This window comes from Phaenicophaeus curvirostris, chromosome 1 (assembly GCF_032191515.1).
Source record: "Phaenicophaeus curvirostris isolate KB17595 chromosome 1, BPBGC_Pcur_1.0, whole genome shotgun sequence".
NCBI classification, from domain to species: Eukaryota; Metazoa; Chordata; class Aves; order Cuculiformes; family Cuculidae; genus Phaenicophaeus; species Phaenicophaeus curvirostris.
This window is the reverse complement of record NC_091392.1, coordinates 89,509,829-89,528,669: the sequence shown is the minus strand read 5'-3', so window position 1 is coordinate 89,528,669 and position 18,841 is coordinate 89,509,829. Positions and strand designations below refer to the sequence as shown.

General features: G+C 40.5%; 1 protein-coding gene across 3 annotated transcripts in view; it reads left to right on the top strand.

The window, feature by feature from the left end:
• GRAMD1C (GRAM domain containing 1C) overlaps positions 1-18,841 on the top strand; it is a 54,775-nt gene that overhangs the window by 24,119 nt on the left and 11,815 nt on the right. For all 3 annotated transcript variants that reach the window (XR_011338363.1, XM_069867547.1, XM_069867557.1), the window contains 5 exons: positions 203-298; positions 1,485-1,565; positions 8,378-8,496; positions 9,637-9,757; positions 13,964-14,126. Coding sequence is in view for 2 of the 3 variants with exons in the window: in XM_069867547.1 (XP_069723648.1) it covers positions 203-298; positions 1,485-1,565; positions 8,378-8,496; positions 9,637-9,757; positions 13,964-14,126 (580 nt within the window). In the remaining variant the exon portion in view is untranslated. The remainder of the gene's footprint in view (positions 1-202; positions 299-1,484; positions 1,566-8,377; positions 8,497-9,636; positions 9,758-13,963; positions 14,127-18,841) is intronic.

The following is an 18,841-nucleotide window of genomic DNA, read 5'->3' as shown; positions in this document are numbered from 1 at the left end:
AAGTCATTGTAACCTGCTTCTATTTCGGAATGCTTGCTGTTAAGCTTACTGAGTAGGGACAGTGATTGCCTTTGTGATCTCAGCTGAATTACATCCCAGTGTTTGGGGTTAGCTTGGGTTCCTCTTGCATTTTCTGTGACTTTGTAAATTTTTAGCCTTAACAGTTATTTTTAATATGTCTTATTAATGTGTTTCTGCTTAGATTTCTATTGCATTGAAGGATATCACTTTCATGACAAAGGAGAAAACTGCTCGGCTCATTCCAAATGCCATACAAATAGCAACAAAAGGAGAAAAGGTGAAAACCTCTATTTAAATGTGTTTGTGGGTTTTTTTAAAAAAAATATGATATCCAGGGCAGAGCGCTTGTTGTAGTTTTAAATTTGCATAAGTAACTTCCCTGTCAAATCTTTAAATGCGGTAAGAATTAGAAGGTGGGTTTGGTTAGATCCCTGTGCATATTAGCTTGATAATTCATCTTTAGTTTGATCAGACTAGTGTTGATGCAGTAACCAGAACATAGGGAAGTTCGTGTCCCACTGCTTCTCAAAAGAAAGCCATTTGAAAACTAAGTTCAGAGCATGGCTTCAGAATTAGAGTGCTTAAGTTTGATATTTTTGTGATCTAACTGGATTGAAAGTGTCTCTGGAAGAAAATTGCTGAAAATAAAAGGGCTGTGATATCATGGGTTTTGAGTTCTTGGAGAAATCTACGCATAGAACATACAATTTTATATTCTGGGAAGTGTAGCTTTAGGGGAGTATTTGGAAAAACTGAAGAGCATGATATTCTCATGTGCAACGCACGTGATGATACTTCTTCTGTCAATGCCTTGAAAATAATAATTCTTGGCTAGATACAGAGAATAGTTTTCCAGGGTGGATCTGGAGCTGTTCTTTGAGTGGACTGTGATTACTTGTATTTGGCTGTTCCTTCTCAATTTATTAAATACTAACTTCCATCACTAAGGAAGACAAATCTTTCTCTGCAAAACAAACTTTCAAATGGGAAAGATTTCAATATTGCGAATGATGCGTATAATTTGATCTCCTATTTTAGCTATTTTAATTCTGTCATGTGAAGAGATTAGTAAAAGGAATATATGGTGGAAGGATGGAAAGGGCTGTGGCCTGTTAGAAACAGGTATATGCATCTAACTTGTTTCACCTCCTATTTGGAGGTGGGAGAAAGATTTTTACTGTGTAGTTAGTTGAAGGGGAGCTCTTCCTTTATGCTAAAGGTACAAATGATTGCAATTGTATGCCCAGGGGAGCCAAGTGTCTTTAAGTACTGTGTTGATATTGGGGAACTAAATCTTGCTTATTAAAAGTCATAGTGTGAAGTGTGAGAAATATGAGACCAGGTTTGAGTGCAAGAGGTTATGCTGTTACTGGAAACCTTAGGATATTTAAGATAGAAGGAAGCTTTCTGGGTTTCTCCAAAGTACCTACAAGTGAGCTTTTTGCACCTTGTTTTTCTTGCAGTTTTTCTTCACGTCGTTCAGTGCAAGAGACAGAAGCTACCTCAGTATCTTCCGCTTATGGCAGAATGTGTTGCTGGATAAGGTAAGCTTGGTAATCCTGTTAAGTAACAATTTTTTTCAAATGTAAGCAGATGTGTTTTGAAAGATAGAAAAAAAAATTCCCTTAAGAAATTACCTTTTTCTCTTTGAGACAGAAATCTGATGTGATGTTCTCCTTTAGCTTGTTGCACTTTAGATCCCAGATAACTTGCCATCCTTTGCCTCTCATACTGCCATCTACAACTTTGTTGATGGAGCATTCTCTTTGAGGATAGGTTGCATGCTTCTCTTCACCACCAACTGAAGCAGAAGTTGTTAAATTGGCATGCATTTTCTTCTACACTTTCTATGTCTACTTTGTAATTAAAAAGGCAAGAGTTTTTTTCATGAAAGCTTTTTTCTTTTTAAGGAAAAAGCCAAAAGTCACCTTCTCAGATAAGTTATCTGAACCTCTGCCAACCAACTCATTACAACTCCTGTGACCTTGAATAAATGCAACAAAGGCGGGCTGTATGATATAGAAGTGTATTTTGGCAACCTCTGCTAGTTAGATTGATTTATGTTGCAATTTGTAGATGCTTAAGCTAATCTTTCTAAAAGTGGACTGATGCTTTTGCAGAACATTGCTGTAAGTAATGCAAGTTCTGCAAACTGATTCCTTGCTGTTTATAGCTCTTTAAATATTTCAACACAGTTGAACACTGAAACATCCCCATATAACTCTGCACTACAATGGTCCCCAAAGGCTTAAAGCTGTTACACTGCTTCTGTTGTATCCATACAAGTTTTTTGTTAGATGAGTTTTAGGGCAGACTAGAGTCATTCTTTGTCAAACAAAAGCTGAAAATAAAGGAAATGCTGTGTAAGGCACAACTAATGTTTCCTGCAAATCTCTTATCCTTCCTGTCAACTACTATTGAGCTGTTAACATTATAGCCATCTTGTCATGAATCTAGCAGTAGCACTGCAAAACCCGCAATTTACTGTCATCTTTTGACTGGAACGTGCAACTGGAACTAACCTGGCTTGCTTTTGTTAGATGAAGTTTGTCAGGAATGGTAATTAACTTGATTAGCTTATGGTGCTGGAGGGTGAATGTATGGGCAGTCAGGTATACAGACCTATTCATGGGGCTGGAACAGAGGCAACAAGCTTCAGTGCTGGTCAGGGTGAGTTATTTCTGTGCATTTCTACTCTTTGCCACTGAAATAAGTGTCACATTCAGAAGAAGTTTTTACTTCCAAGCCGCAGCTACAGGATAGAAATGAATGTAGAGGGCATGGACTGCATGCAAGATGAGATTAATAAAGCCAGCAGGTTTTAGAGACCCGTGCATCTGCGTAGCTTGGGCATACTCCATATTCTTTCTAACATTTTAGTTAGCATTCTGCATCCTTACTGAAATACATTGAAAGATAGAAGTCTGTTACGTGAATTTCCACTTGGAGTTCTCAGCTGTAAAACAGCTTTGCTGAGAGATGTACGTAGGGCTTTTTAATGTGGTACACTTGGAGCTGCTTCTTGAAACAGGATTTCTGTTAAGCTAATCTCCTGCTTCTGCAATGTAGTAGTGACTTCTGATCTTCTACTAGGAGAAGTTTGAGTTCCCTTCCAACCTGTTTTATGATTCTTTACTGCTTTACCAAACTAGATCTATAGAGCTATAGAGGGGCACTGAGAAAGTGAAAGTAGAAAGTGATGTTGCTAAAGCTGGATCCACTGACTCTACTACAAGGACAGCTGTCTGCTAACTTGCTTTTAAAAGAAAGGCATTGGTGCATCTGAGTAGTTTTGCTGCTTTCTCTCTCCCCACCCCCCCCCACCCCCCCCCCCCACCCCGATCCCTGCAGCAGCAACAACATACATTTGAAAGAGGTCTTGCACATCTGAGGCACTGGCATGGTATCTAGTACGCAGAGTACATGAAGCCTGGTGTTTCTCGGCTTCAGTGGCCAAAGGGATCCTGTCAGCATCTGTAAGGCTTATGACAAAAACCCCAAGTCTCGCTCTGGAATCGGCTCTGAAAGGAGATGGTTTTAATGTTGCCTCTACAAATAGCCAAGTATTTTAAACCATGGGTAACTTAATTATTTGGAGTCCATCTCCTAGACCTGGAGGTGACATCCAACTGTTAAATTATAAAATAAAAGTCTGGATGTTGTCAGAAATCTACACCTCTGCACGCAGCTCTCACAGTGCTGGATTGCGCCACCTGATGGTAGGTAATACCAAATTTGCAGGATTTGGATCCAGATGATAGAAATTGGAATTTCTTCAAATCACGTTTGTGCAGAGGTAGTTTTCAGTCACTGGCTCTGCCCTCTTCAATTCTTCTTTGGTGTAGATTTTATGTGGTGAAGTCTCGTCTCTTCATAGTGACCTGTCTGCTTTACCTGGCATTCCTTAAGCTTTCACCTCCTACAGAACTTCTTAGCAGGGTCAGCATGTTCTTTTCCCAGATCTCCATCTTGTGGCCATTCTGGCCTCTACTTAAGTACGCACGTCCTAGATAACTGAACAAGTATTCTTCTGTGAAGTCTGCATTTCTGTTAGAAATGACTTGCGTTGGGTAAGAGATATGTGCTGTTTTGTGCCTAAGCTTACTTTGACCATCATGATGCTCTTTCCCAGATTTGTATCCCTGTTCTGACAGGACTTCTGGTCCCCTTAGCCGAGTTGTAATTCTTTATCTTGGAGGTTCTCCTTCAGATATTGCTCAGAGTATGGTACTGTGCATTTGGTTCCTTTTAACTTTGGTTCCTCTGGCCATCAGTGGGTAGTTTCCTCTTAAGATTGTCCTTTCCCAGGTTAAATTTTTTTTGTAATGTCCGTGTAAAGACTTCTTTCTTTCAAGGAAAATCCCACTTTTTTTTTTTATTCCTGTTGCAAAATGTGCTTACAGTGAGCCTCTTAAGCTTTTACTTTGCCATTGTTTTTTAAATGCTTCTGGTTGAAGGGGAAGCATCATGGAAAATAAGGAGTCACTAATGTAGGTCTGGAAGAGACATGACACCGGTCTTGATAAAACAGATAGCTGCTTCCACATCCACTGAGGCTTTCAATAATGCATCAGTTCATAAAATCTGCCAAAATTCCTGTTTTGCAATAGGCTTTCCAGATTCATAAAACAAGTTTACTAATGGCTGCTGTTGATAGTAAGAACAATGACATTTAGACTTTTGCTTTATTGTCCTAAAGTTCATAGGTGTCAAATATCCTTCTAGTTTAAGGGAGAAGGAACAAATTAAAATCTAATTAGGCAGGTCATTCAAATCCTGAGCAAACACAGTGCTCCTTATTTCTAACGGAACAAGATCTTAACTTAATCAGTCTCAATTCCCATGAGCCCTCTTCCTTAAGAGTTGGATTTATTTTCCTATTGTTCTTACACTTTGCTGGGTAGAGATTTGCACCTGTCTCCAGAGACATTGTAGCAGGTAAGTCTAGAGGTGTGAGAAGGGACCAGAATTTCTGATGAGCTGGAATTCATGTGGAAAACATCTACTAGGAGAGCCCTTCTGTTTTGCCTGGCAGCTTGTTTGGGAAGGTTGTGAAAGAGATGTTTGTTTGTACGTTTGAGTGCAGTGAGGTCTTTTTTAAAGATCAACAAGAGCTTAGGTCGATTCTGACCTTCATGTTTGGGCAGTTAGAGCAGGAGTTCACCATTTTCCTTTGTGAACTAGTAGTTAGGCAGAATTCCACATCAGAGTTGCCTGGTGGGAGCATCGTGCATGTTAAGGGATTGTCTCTGGAGTAAGCCTTTGTGAAGTGTCTTGTTCTGCATCTGTCCATAGGGGGTAAAAATCAATGGCTTTGTTTGAGAGTGGTATTCTGTAGTATTGCTTGTGCTATGCCACCACTTTGTCTTTGTGAAACTAAGTATTCATGTTTTCTGCTGCTGGTTGAAAAGACACAAGCATGTCCCAGCTGCTTCTTGTAGCATTTCTTGTATACAAAGAGAACCGAGGAAGAACCCAGCATAGATTGTCACCTTTAGTGGGCAAAGTAATTCATGTTTAGATTCAGCCTTTTAAGCTTCAGACCTTCTGAAACCACCCTCTCGGAAGCAGAAGTCTGACCCAGAAAATTTGTGCCCTTTATTGCCTCTAGAACTAATGCTTTGTGATAGCATAAAGCAAGTCTGGTTTGATCTTGGGCTTTGACCATTACCAACTTATTATTTCTGACTGAGCTAGGAATAATGGAGCAGAGTGCAAGAGTCCCATTTTAGAAGCAGAAGCCGGTACCTCTGATTTCACAAAACCACAGGAAGCAGCTTTATAGATTCCTGAAATGCATAGCTTAGTTTCTCTGTTTCCTCAAGCTATTGAGCTCTCTATACAAGGGCAGTCTGATTTACCCACAGGCTGGTGCAGAACGTGTGAGTGAATTTAATTAGTGACATTAACTACTTTCCAGTTATTTTCTTATGACTAGGAAAAAACCCAAACGCTGGTAATATGGGTCCGCAAAGTGAAAGTGGCTTTGTTTGTACTTCAGAATTTCTGGTTGAAAGATGTGCTACCTAAAGGAACATCTCAGTCATATTTTGAAGCTGTGTAATGCCTACTCCTGTTCTTAACCATTTAGTGGAAGCACCTGTAGGTAGTTGTTTAGCTAGGAGTTTACTGAGGAAAATAAGGTAGCTGTATGTTGATGTTTCTTGTGCTGCATATCTTTGCCGAACACAGCCCTGTAGCAGAGGAGGGCTGGTGCATAGCTGTTATGACGCCTGCTTTATAGGTGTGTTCTGTGTTTTAATGTTTACTTTGTCCTTGGTAGGATTAAGTACCTTGAAACAGATCTCTACCAGCTTCTCTTTTCTTTCTGAAAAGCCTGAAACCTTGTTGTGCTGGAGAATACCCAAGGCAAAAACCCCTCTTGCAGAGCAGCAGAGAACAGGGTTGGGTGTGCCCAGGTGGCCAAGAAGGTGGCCAGTAGCATCTTGGCTTATTTCAGAAACAGTGTGGCCAGCAGGACCAGAGAAGTGATTGTGCCCCTGGACTCAGTGCTGGTGAGGTTGCATCTCAGATCCTGTCTTCAGTTTTGGGTCCCTCACTACAAGAAAGACATTGAGGTGCTGGAGTGTGTCCAGAGAAAAGCAGCAGAGCTTGTGGAGGAGATGGCAAACAGGCATTAGGAGAAATGGCTGAGGGAAAGGGTTTTTAGAGGCTGAGGGAGACCTTATCACTGCCTACAACTGCCTGAAAGGAGGTTGTAGTGAGGTGGGCGTTGGTCTCTTTGCTCAGGTGACAGGATGAGAGGAAATGGCCTCAAGCTGCACCAGGGGAGGTTCAGATTAGATAGTAGGAAAAATTTCTTCCCTGCAAGGGTTCTCAGGCACTGGCACAGGCTGCCCAAGGAGGTGATTAAAAGATAAGTGTATGAGTTGCTTAAGGACATTGGTAGTGGGCAGGTACAGTCAGTCGCGATCTCAAAGGTCTTTTCCAGCCTAGCGATTCCACGATGGTGGCATTAGGGGTGAGGTGGGGGTCCTGGGGCACTGTGGGCTCCCTGGGCAGGGTGGGTGTGGCGGGAGGTGGTGGGGGCTCCTCAGGCTGTGTTCATTTGGCTCTTGCGTGTCTGTCTGAAAGTGCAGGTAGTGTGACAACCCACAGGGAGGTGGGTAGGATCGATGAAAAGCACTTTGAATAATGCATGGGTATTTCATGTGATCATTTCATGCAAAATAGTTGGCTTGACTTGTGTTACTGTCTCATTAGCACAGTTCTGTTCCCGTGATCAATATGGATTGTGGTGGAGGCGCATTTTCCAGTGCAGTCTCTCTCTCTTTTTTTTTTTTTTTTTAAGATCACTATTATTGCTCTCTGAGTTCTGCTAAATCATAGAATGGGGACCTTAAAGGTCATCCAGTTCCACCCCCCCTGCCATGGGTAGGGTCACCTCCCACCAGCCCAGGCTGCCCAAGGCCCCATCCAACCTGACCTTGAACACCTCCAGGGATGGGGCAGCCGCAGCTTCCCTGGGCACCTGTGCCAGGGCCTCACCACCCTCAATATGAGGGGTTTCTTCGTAATCCCAGAACTCTTATTTCCTTTCTTTCCCTCTCTCTTCCCCGCCCCCACCTTACAATTGCGCTGGACTTTGAACCTGGTTGCTTACTTTGCTGATATAGGTTTGTTATACTTACTTTCACTTCCTGACTCTCCTGGTGATCTGTCAGAACTAATTCATGGAGCAGGACAGAGGTATTAAAGAGAAGAGTAGTTAGTTGTGAGACAAGGTAATACTGTTGCTGAGCGAAAGCGACTATTTTTGGTAAAGGGGGTTCTGGTGTTGTTCCAAAGTGAGGACCTCCTGTTCCACCTTAGTGAAGTGGGGCAGTTGGTTGATGTAGACACCAGTGTCTGTAGTGGCTGAAACGCTAGCCTCTCGCTGTTTGTAAAGTGCTCTGAATGTCCTGAGGAAACAGGCACGTCTCTGTTAAGCAGTTTGTCCAAGATCAAAGAGGGGAGTCCCTGGCTGTCTACTTGTTACTGATCTTGTGCCTTATTGAGTGAAATTCAAGAGGGAGCTACCTTGAAGATATCTGCGAAAACTTTGGTGACTCGTGAAGAAGCAGGTAGTGCCTACAAGTGTAAGTTTTCTTGAAATAGCAATTTTTCTCATGTCTGGTGTTATTGGTTGAACAGTGATGTTTTGAGAATATGGACTAGACAGGAGTACAGTTCCCCAAAATGCTGAAATCCAATCTTGAAACGTGATACCTAAATGCTTTCAGTTCCTCTCAGAATTGAGGTTAAAGGCTGTGGCGTAATTAAGACTTCTTACTATTTTACCTCCTGCATCTTGCTGTCCTGTACTGTAACTCTTGACTAGCTCGCTTTCTTGCAGAGGCTGACCAAGCAGGAATTCTGGCAACTGGTGCACCAGAGCTATGGGTCTGAGCTGGGCCTGAACAGTGAGGAGATGGAGAGCTTCCACTCATCGTCTGAGGACAACGGGCAGCCTCGGTAAGGGGTGGCTATAAAGATTATTGAAATACTTGGAGAGAAGCAGTGTCCTTTCTTAGAAATTCTTATTTCCTGAGTGCTGCTATAGCCTTATCAGTAAGCCTACAGTAAAAGGATGCAAAGAACCAAACTGCACAAACTAAACCTTATATGCCTAAAAACTTGTGTTCATTGCCTAAAACAGTAGGAGGCCCCACAGGAAGGACCATAAGATGACCATGTTCTCCCTGGATCTGCTTGGGGATAATCAGTAGGATAGCTAAAATAGCCATGTTTTCTCATGATGGTATCAAGTTATGATCTGCATGCCCTCCAGCAATGTGGAAGGGCTGAATGGCATGAGCTGTATGTGATGTTCAGACACTTTTTCCCCGTTCTCTGTGGAGACGAAAACATTTGTTTTGCTTTGCTCTCCTACTGTCTGATATCTTAACTTACTCTAATGCTGTCCTTAGTCTGAATTAGAAAGCTGGAATAAGCTTAACTGTGTGTGGATTTTTTTAAATGGTTGCTTTGATTTATTGAAACAGAAGTGAACAAACCTATGAACTGCCAGTGTCAATCCAATAATGGGGCTTTAATTTTGGTGTCTGTATGTAAACAAGAATGGCTTCACAGAACTGGAGAATGTAATTTATTTCTTTTCAATCCTGTATTATATCTCAGTATGTTTGTTGGGGGGAAAAAAAAATCTTAAATTCACTGTAAACATCAAAAGATGTCGTATTAAATATTTCCTAGTTCTTTTTTTTTTTCCTGTATAAAGAAATGCACTACTTTGCAACTCTAGAATAAGGAATGCAGGAAAATTTCTTGTGTTGAACTTTCTTAAAACATTCTCTTTCAAAAATTTTTCTAAGCTCTCTCTATTTCCTCTTTTCCCACAGCACTCACTTTCTCTTTTCACCAGTACTTGGTTTTACTAACCTCATGGTCAGAAGCTGAATCTTCTGAGAGGTGGCTAGGGTGAGGAAAATGGCTTGAGAAATTAATGAGCTGGATATGGGAAGAATGAATTGGTAGTTCTTAATATTAGCTGAACTTTTCACAGTTTGAATGCAAAAATTGTACTTGAAGCTTTACTCAGATTTTTCAGCGCTTGCTATCTTCAAATATTTTTTTCCTTTTTGTTTTGGACAGATCCAGCATCTGTGACTATTCTGGAGAAAGAGATGAAAAGCTACCTAAAATGATCGGATTAGTTCAGGAACCCACGCTTCAAACAGAAGAAGAATCACTGAACAGCCACGCATTGCCAGGCGTAAGTGCTGACACAGCCTTTCTTACTGTTTGTAACTGATAAGCATGTATGCTGAACTTGTATATCTGTAAGCATATCTGTAATGCATGGGGGTTGCAATTTCTAAAGAAGCCTGTGAAAATTCATGATAGTTTAGAAAGCTTCCATATCAGCAATTTAATACGAATATCAACATGAATCTCTAATGTTTGGAAATGAACAAGTTTCTGTGTAAGAGAATATGGTTGGTGTGAGTTTCAGCAATGTCCTATTACAGACTCGCTGCGTAAACTGGCTAGAATGCTGGGGCTTGTGCCTTGGGCTTCCTAGCTGTAAACCCCAAATAACCATGTTTTATTCACCTTGCTAGGGACCAAGTGCTTTTTTATGCAAGTGCTTGTGGAAGTAATGCTTTTGTTCACTTCCAGTGTTTTCTTCCTTGTGCTATTTGTCGTTAAAGAATATCTCCTCTTATACTTGTATCCCTACTATTTATTATATATAATATAACATATAGTTTTATTAGAGGATAGTTTCACTGGGTTATCCTTGCTTTCAGAGGTTGGTCAGTCTGCTGCTGTGAATGTATTAAACTTTTTTTTATTTAGATTCGTGGAAATCTTTCAGAAGGAAGGGGAAAGAGTTAGGGAGGAAGCATGTGATATAATAAAGATGAGTTTTCCCATAATGCCTTAGGTTAATACCACTAAACAAGCATGGGTGCGTGACTGCTGATAATGTATGAACGTGTGAGCATCTTTGGCTCGTTGGGAGGGCAAGTGCATTAGTAGCAATATCTGAGATATGCACACTGTCTAGTAACAGTTGCTGGGACTCCTGTGTGCAGTTGTAGTCCTGGAAGGTTAGATGTGTTCTCTTGATTTAAGAAATACTCCTAGGGAAAGATCTTGGGAAACCAAATAAAGCACTAAAGTGTTTCTTATAATTTTTTTTTCACTAGGATTGGGTACTCCACTGCTATTTCTGCTTTGGAAAATTTGAGAGGGAGGAAAAGACGTGCTTATAATAGTTCTTACTACCATATAAATCTAGCTTTTGTCGCTTGTTAAAACTGATACGGAGGTTAAACAGGTTCTGAATAGTTTCACTGAAATCCAAGTTAATGGCCAGAGACTCATACCTAGCAAACAATACTGGTATTTGTTTGTGAGACGTTAGAAGCTTGGTTATTTGGATGATGGGTATCTGTCACAGAAATCTGAGTAGTATAAAATGAGACTGGGTTTTTTTGAGAGCTGTTAGGGAGGCCTATGGATGCCGCTGGAATTTGAGCTCTTTGGGATAGCTAAAAATCTACCCAGGTAGTCTTGATTTGGCCTTGTCAGTCTTATTTGTGGAAGAACAAGATATTTAAAAGTAATTGCTCTGCCTGAAGTGTTTTGTTTACCTGCTAGGTGCTGCACTCAAAGATGTCTCTTGCAGGTGCCAAATCTAACTGAGCATGTTGGTAAGCAGTAATGCCTAGGGATTTTGTGTGTATGCGAGGAAAAATGCTAGGATTCTCCCTTGCATAAACTGCTTTTAAGAAGTCCTTTAATTATAATGTAAAATTGCAGTCTTGATAAGTGTAAAACTAAACTGTTCAGTTTACTGTTTCAGTGTAACCAAAATACATAATGACTGTGTGCAGCTCTGTCTCTTGGCACTTGTCAAGAATGTTGATGCGTTCTCCGCATCCCCAAGATTACAGCGTCTGTTGTAGAAGCACAGGGGCAATAGGAGGAGGCAGTGGTGCTTAGACAATGTTTATCAAAAACTGTGGCACTGATGATAGAAAACACATTTAATTACCTTCGAAAGACTGGAGAAAAACAGACTTAACCCTTTCTTTCCTGCTTGGATAGGCGAAGTTCCAAAGCTCTCTTCAGAAATCTGAAACGTTGGTGTTTAATATAGTGCTTGACTTGTCATGGGAAAAACATTGTCGATAGCTGTCCATAGTTGATTGAAGAAAGCTTGCGTGTAGCACTGGTTGTGGCACGTGTTCACAGTGTAGGAACCACCTTATTGCCTGTCTGAATCATAGAATCACCAGGTTGGGAGAGACCCACCGGATCATTGAGTCCAACCATTCCTATCAGACGTTAAACCATGCCCCTTAGCACCTCTCCACCTGTGTCTTAAACACCTCCAGGGAAGGTGACTCAACCACCTCCCTGGGCAGCCTCTGCCAGTGCCCAATGACCCTTTCTGTGAAAAATTTTTTCCTAATGTTCAGCCTAAACCTCCCCTGGCGGAGCTTGAGGCCATTTCCTCTTGTCCTGTCCCCTGTCAACTGCTCCATCCATCATAAGGGACTTTACAGCCTTCCAGTTCTCCAGCCTTGCTGTTCACAGGTTAAACTGGCACAAAGCTTAATAGTACTGAACTAGCTCAGGAAACAGATGTACATAAGGAATAAGTTACACATCTTGAATGCTAGCTGACAAATCTGAAGAATCATTACTCTTTAGGGGAAAAAAGTTAAACACAGTTTTCTTGTTTTTTATTTTCTCAGTTATTCTAAAACCCTCTGCATGGATCTGTTCTTTGTTGACACCATGAAAGGCTTTTTCATAGGAGCTGTTGTTCCAGTCTTCTAACTTAAGCTCGACTTTGCTGCTCTGCGTGGCATAGTGGGGATGCTCTTATGCTGCTGTTGGAGGCTGCACCTCTTCACCAAAACCCTAATCCTTATCAAAATGCTGTGAGAGTTCTTTGGAGCTGTGCTGTGTCTGTGTCAGTGTTTAGGCTGCTTATCCACAACTAACTACTTTCATCTGTATTGATAGAATGTTTTTTACATTAAAGTGTTGCTTCTGTCCTAGTTCCTCTTGTGTGATTGAGCATGACTTCAGGTGTGGTAGCTTCTTTCAGTAGGAGCATTTGTTAATTGATCTGCTTTTTGGATGCAGTTTTCCTTTTTTTGACCTTGAGGGAATATTTTTGCCTGCTTCTACTGCGGACGAATTTATGCCTGTGTCTGCTTTTCATCCACCCACCTTCTGCTAATGGCCCTCAGTTACGTAAAAAAATCAGATGGTCTTTATTTTGAGAGAATCCAGGAGGTACAGGAAGTACATGATGGCTCTTCAAGAACAGAATGCTCTTGCTTTTTAAGTCAGTGCTGAATAATCTTTAGGGATGATGATATTGTAGATTACTTGGAACTACTCAGTTCAGGAGGTCTGTTCCTATTTATTATAATCCATAATAGCACTGTAAGAAGGCAAATCAATACTACTGGAGGTCTTCAGGGCTGGGTTGGATGTGGCTTTGAGCAACCAAGTCCAGTGGAAGGCTGCTCCTGCCCACGGCAGTGGGATTGGAATGAGATGATCTTTAAGGTCCCTTCCAATTCAAACTATTCTATGTATTACTGCATATGGGGGGTGTGTGTACTACTGTTGATCCCAGCTGTTTCACTGGAGGCAGTGGGAGGTTTTGAGGAGGGGTTTAGAATGAAAACTGATTTTTATCTATTAGCTAAGCTTTTTTGGGGTAGCATTTTGAGATGTACATATACTTTCACTAGACATTACTTCTTGAAGTGTACAGCAGCACATAAGCTTATCTGCCAGTTGCCATAATATAGGCTTAAGAGCTGCAACATTCAGTCACTGATGTTTTTGAAGGATTTCCTGCTCATGTATTGGAGATGGCAAATGATATTCCTGCTTTGTTCCAGAGAAGTAATGTTTTATAGATAGGATGGCTGTAGACAGTATTTTAAAACTTTTTTTTTTTTGTTAAAGGTAGTGGAGCCCTATAGAACAAGAATAATATATAATAATATGTAATTTGGGTGATCTAATCTTGCTGGAAAAGGGAGGTCCTGCCTATTTCATTGTGCTTCCACTCAGGTTTGCTGGACCCCTTGTTAAACTGGCACATAAAAAATGCCCTGATAAACAAAATGTAAAGAATGTGTTATGCTAACAAATTTATAAATGCTAATGTTGATGCAGGGAAGAAGACCAAACCATGCAGGTAGGTGCAAGGGGCCTGGATGGAGAGTCCCTTTTAAGGCAGATGAAATTTGAAATAAAGAGGAATGGAGGTTGGCTGGTATAGGGGAACAAAGGAGAAATTAGTGCTTAACTGTGTGGTAACTGAGAGCTTGTGGCTTTCTTTATATGGCTTTCTTCTTTGAAAGTAACTTCCTCTTTTTTTAAAAAAAACGTTCTGTGATTACTGATGCATTTCCCCCCCTTTTGGTTGTTTCAGGTGGAGGAGTCCCTAAATGAGAAGCAAGTAAAGAAGAGTCCTCTTCGATCTTCAGAAAGAAAACCTGCTAAACTAGTCAGGAGCAGGTCTTTAGAAAAGTCCTTGGACCTGAATGAGAATGAAAATCTTCCAGAGAAGAGCAGTGCCTCAGATAGTGAAGAAGGTAAATCTCTTAACAATTGGGATCCGTAAGACAGCCAGACTCTGGTGTTCCATCTCACTTGTGGAGCAGGTTAGGGAACTTTCTGATCTTATGAAACTTGTTTGCGTATTTGTTTCACAGAACTGCAGCAAAAACATCTTTATCTTATTTAGTTTCTGGCAAGGAAAAAAAAAACAGAGAACTTGTTGGGAGTGTTTAGAATGAAAAGAAATTAATTTTGGTGTCTTCCCTTTGGTGGGTAAAGAGTCACTAACAGCTTTTCTTTTTTTTTTTTAAAAAAAGTTTGACATTGTGGTGGTGTTTTTTCACTTCCCATGCTCTCATGGGTATTTAAAATATTTTCTTCCCTTTGTTTTCATTTCTTGGGAACTGAGGAGAAACATTTCCTATTGTTCTCCAGTTTCTGAAAGATTCCCTCGCACTCCCCAGCCCTGCTTTATTACACTTCTGCTTTCTTAAGGCATATGGACTTCAGTGTTATTGGTGGAGAAAACTGTGTAACTTGCTGAAAGCCCAGACAAAACAACTTCCCAGCTTCAAGTGTATTGTGCATATTGTGAATCTGGTCTAAAGATTATAAACCTTAATGTGTATCTCGGAGCAGCTTATACTTCGTGTGCCAACAGAGTTGGTGTCTTAATGGATCCTAACACACCATATGCATTACTTGTGCATCATTACCTGGTATAAGATGAGGTGAAACCTGGATACCACAGTAGCATACAGACTTTAAATTGGCTGTTCTGTGCTTCCTTTCCTTTTCTTACTAGAAGAGAGAAAAGTGTAGCTGTATGTCTTATAGAGGGTTTGGTATGAGCATTTTCGTTATCTCCTGTGGAGACTGTAAGGCAAGAGCGTGCCTTGTACCCAGGCTGGATGACAGTGAGACTTTGTGCTGAGGTCTGTGGGTGCCTGTTCTGTGGTCCAACAGTAGCCCCTGTCAAGTTCTCACTCTCTGAGGTGAGCTTTTCACTTATTGTGGGGAACTTTTCTGTGCCAAAGGGCCGTAGTTCAAACAGTTCACTCAAACTGTGGTGGGTATTCTGTTAAATATCACAGACTCTGTAAATACATTTAATACAAGGTGTTCAGAAGTTGGGTTGGTTCCAGACTTGTATGATGGTATGCAAATGAAACTCAACAGTCATGATAGCAACTGAATACTTCTTTCATATGCAAAGAGAACTTCCATCACCTGTTAATGGGAATTGAACAGTTTAGTTGAGGCCAGTTCTTAATTTGGCTGAGAAATGTCACATCTCAGCATTTCAGAGTTGGCAACTGAAGTTGCTTGCAGGTGTCATTATATTGGAATCAGAGGTGTCCAGGGAAGTTTTCACAGTCATGGATTGAACTGGCCACCTGCAATTTTTGATTCTTGCCTTAGGATATGCTTTATATTCAACTAACTTTTTCCTTTTGCTTACCTGCACTGCTACTCTGTTAGCTTGAGTTTCAAATTTAACTTGATGCATGTCAGGTTGTATAATTTTTGTGAATATACCCACCTGAACAGGCTACTGTTTATGCCACAGTACTACACACTTAAGCTTCATAAATTAATTGTTTATTGAATTACAGGTGTATCTCTTATAGCAGCAGAAGTTACTGGCCTTTGGATATTTTAGATATCTTGCAGTTTTCACATCCTCGTGGTACTATGTCTTTCTTCTGCCTCTGGATTTTAATTTTTTTTTTTATTGCAATGGTCTCTGAAACTAATTGAAAATGGTCCTGTTGCCTTTCATGCTACTGTTTGCCTATATGACAGCAGTAAATACTGTCATGCCTGCATTGACGTTGAATAAACAGAGCATATTAAACTGGAGATGTCTCTTTAATAAAAAGAGAACTGACTTCATGCTGCTTTTCTTATTTCTCCTCCCTCCAAACTAGTCCTTTATATTCAGAGCAGGATTTTCTAGTCCTGCAACATTAATCTTTTCTCTCAAGATTCCCTTCTTCATGCTTAGAGGTTTTTTCTCTTCTGTTTCTGTCTGTTTTCTGTTGCAGTTGTCCTGTACTCTTGCAAGGTGAATTCCTTCATGCAAACGAAACTAGCTTTACTACATGGCCAAGGTTTACCCATGTGATTAATTTCTCTTGTGTCCTCTGGCTTATACTCAGGCTGCCCATGGAGGTGTCCTGGCAAATAAGGTGAGGGGCAAGCTCAAGACTGTTGTTTTCTAACTCCAGGTCCATCTGATACCCAAAGCTGGAATGCCAGAGCCTTGGCAACCCTAATTCTCTTGCCCTAAGCAATTTTCACATTGCTTACTAGGGGGATGGGGAATGTGTGTCTTAATGTGCACCACTGGCCTATTGAACTGCATCTTGGTGCTTTCATTCAGTTTTATAATTTGAAGTATAAATCTCAAGCTGTGACAAACTTTTGGCTAAGATAAAAATTAACATCTGTGCTCTTGATTCTGAATTTCAGAAAACAAATTTTAGTTTGAGCACGAAATATGTATTTCTAAAATAGAGCTAGGAGATCTGGAATTTCCTCAAATGACTTCTTTGTATGTAGAGTTTTTGGTTTTCTTTTTTGCAATGACAATGTTCAGCAGCATAAAATACTTCAAAGAAGGAAAGGGGAAACAGGAAATTGGAAAAGTATCTTTTCTGTTAGAAAGCTTTCCTGCATACAGGGACTTAAATTCCTGATCTCCTTGCATAACTTGACAGACTTACTGTCTTGTTCCTGTTTGTATTAAAAACCATCTTAAATGTGTGGTCTGCAGGACAGCATAACTGCTTGCACTGTAGTGCTGTGAGAAGGGGATGTTGATAGCTTGATTTTTCTTGGAGAGGGATATGTTGGACAGAAAACATTCTAAATAGAGGGTGGTTGGATTTAGTTCAGCCCTGTTCCCCACCCACCACCCCAGTTAGGAAATTCTGGACATAGAACATATGTAAGGCAGAGTAGCCCTGTTAACTTGTTGGCACTTTAATCAAAATCCTGAAAACATGTATTTTATTGAGTATATAACTACAAATTATTTGTTGCTTTGGGGTTTGAAGGACATATTTGAGTTATCTAAAGGCAAAAGACGTGAGGGTTTTTTTGTGTTTTTTTTTTTTTTTTTTTTTTTTTAATCTTGTGAACTGGAAAAAGCCACAATTCTTACTCAGTACCTCCTCAAGTTAATTTTGTACTTAGCCTTTTAAAGTATAGGAGAGGTTTTTGATAATAGTTAATGTTGCTGATGTAGCCTTTAAATAGATGAGGTATGGGTCATGTTCCCTCTAGGAATTAGCTTTATTGACTTGATTTCAGATGTATCTGGTTAAAGGCTCCTACCTGCTTGTTCTTCAAGCAACATGCAATTTTTCACCATCCTCAGTGACGTAGAAATCCTCAACGGTGCAAAGATTTGCATACATCCATTTTTTTCCTCTCTTGATCCTCCTCCAACTCTGTGGAGTGGAAAAATCAGCTGTCTTATTAATTTGTTTGATAGCCTCTGCTCTTATCGGTTCAGCTTTTGTGATTTGCTTGCAGTGTGTTTAGCTTTGAGCTGTTGGTTGTTAATGGGAATTTGAAGAACTTTTTTTTTTTTTTCCTGTCCCCTTCCCCCTCTTCAGTTTTGTCTTTCTTCTCTTGCACTGCAGATGTTTTCAGGCCTTTGCAGTCACTACTCCACAATGGTATTATATTCAAACATTATTTCACAGCCTGCTTTGCAGTGATGAAAATGACCTTATGAAGTACAAGGCAATAGTGGGGGAAGGGAACAGACTTGATGTCTTCATGCTGAATCAGGCCACTGTGGGTAATATGTTTACTTCTGGAATTTTGGGTTGCTAGGGATCCTAACCTAAAGTCAGAATAATCTCGTGTTCTCTTATCAGACAGTAGTTCCAATTCTTCTATAAACGTATGCAGGCTAAGAGTTAGTGGTTGATAATTGCATACTGCTGAGGGGTTAGAACAGCATTAAAAGTTAAGGAGGTAGATTGGTATCTAGATACCAGCACTAACAGTCTTGTTCATAAATGGTATTTCTGAGGCAGTCCTAGCTTAAATGCTTGATGTTGCTCTAGTATTGAGTTCTAAAAAAAAGGCAGGTAAGTTTACCTGTGTGAGTTAAAACAAAGCTTTCTATTCTCTCCAAATTGCAAACTGTAAACTGTACACTTATTCTTTGCTGTGCTACTGTTCCTTCTTGCTCCTTCATCTAGAGTTTCTGCAGAAACTGAGAAGCCCAGGTGGAAGTGACTTAAAGCTTGTCAAGCTTGTATGCAGTGACTTGCTTCCACAGATGTGAAACTCACAACAGCGTTCATGTCTTCTAGACCTATTGTCTGAAAGATATCCAGACCTTCTGGACTCCTAGCATCTAAAGTGGCTGGTGGGCCTGAGATAGCAACCCAGTTTCAGCTTGGATTTTCTGAAAATACTGCTTTATATGATAACACCATTTTTAAAAATTTTGGGGTTTTGTTCCAAGGCCTGGGAGGGATTGTAACTAAAACCCCATTCCTCAATAGATACCCTCTCACACTTGGCAATTCATCGACTGTTCTTTATTAGAGAATAACTGGGTATAAATATTGTAGGTAATTCAATCTACAGGAAATTTTATAGTGACCCATGGATGCTCTTACTTAAGACTCAGTACAAAGAGGACAGACTTCATGGTTGAAGAGTAAAATATCTCAGTAGCAAGGTCTGCACCTTAAGGTGCATGGGCTTTGTGTGTATCCTA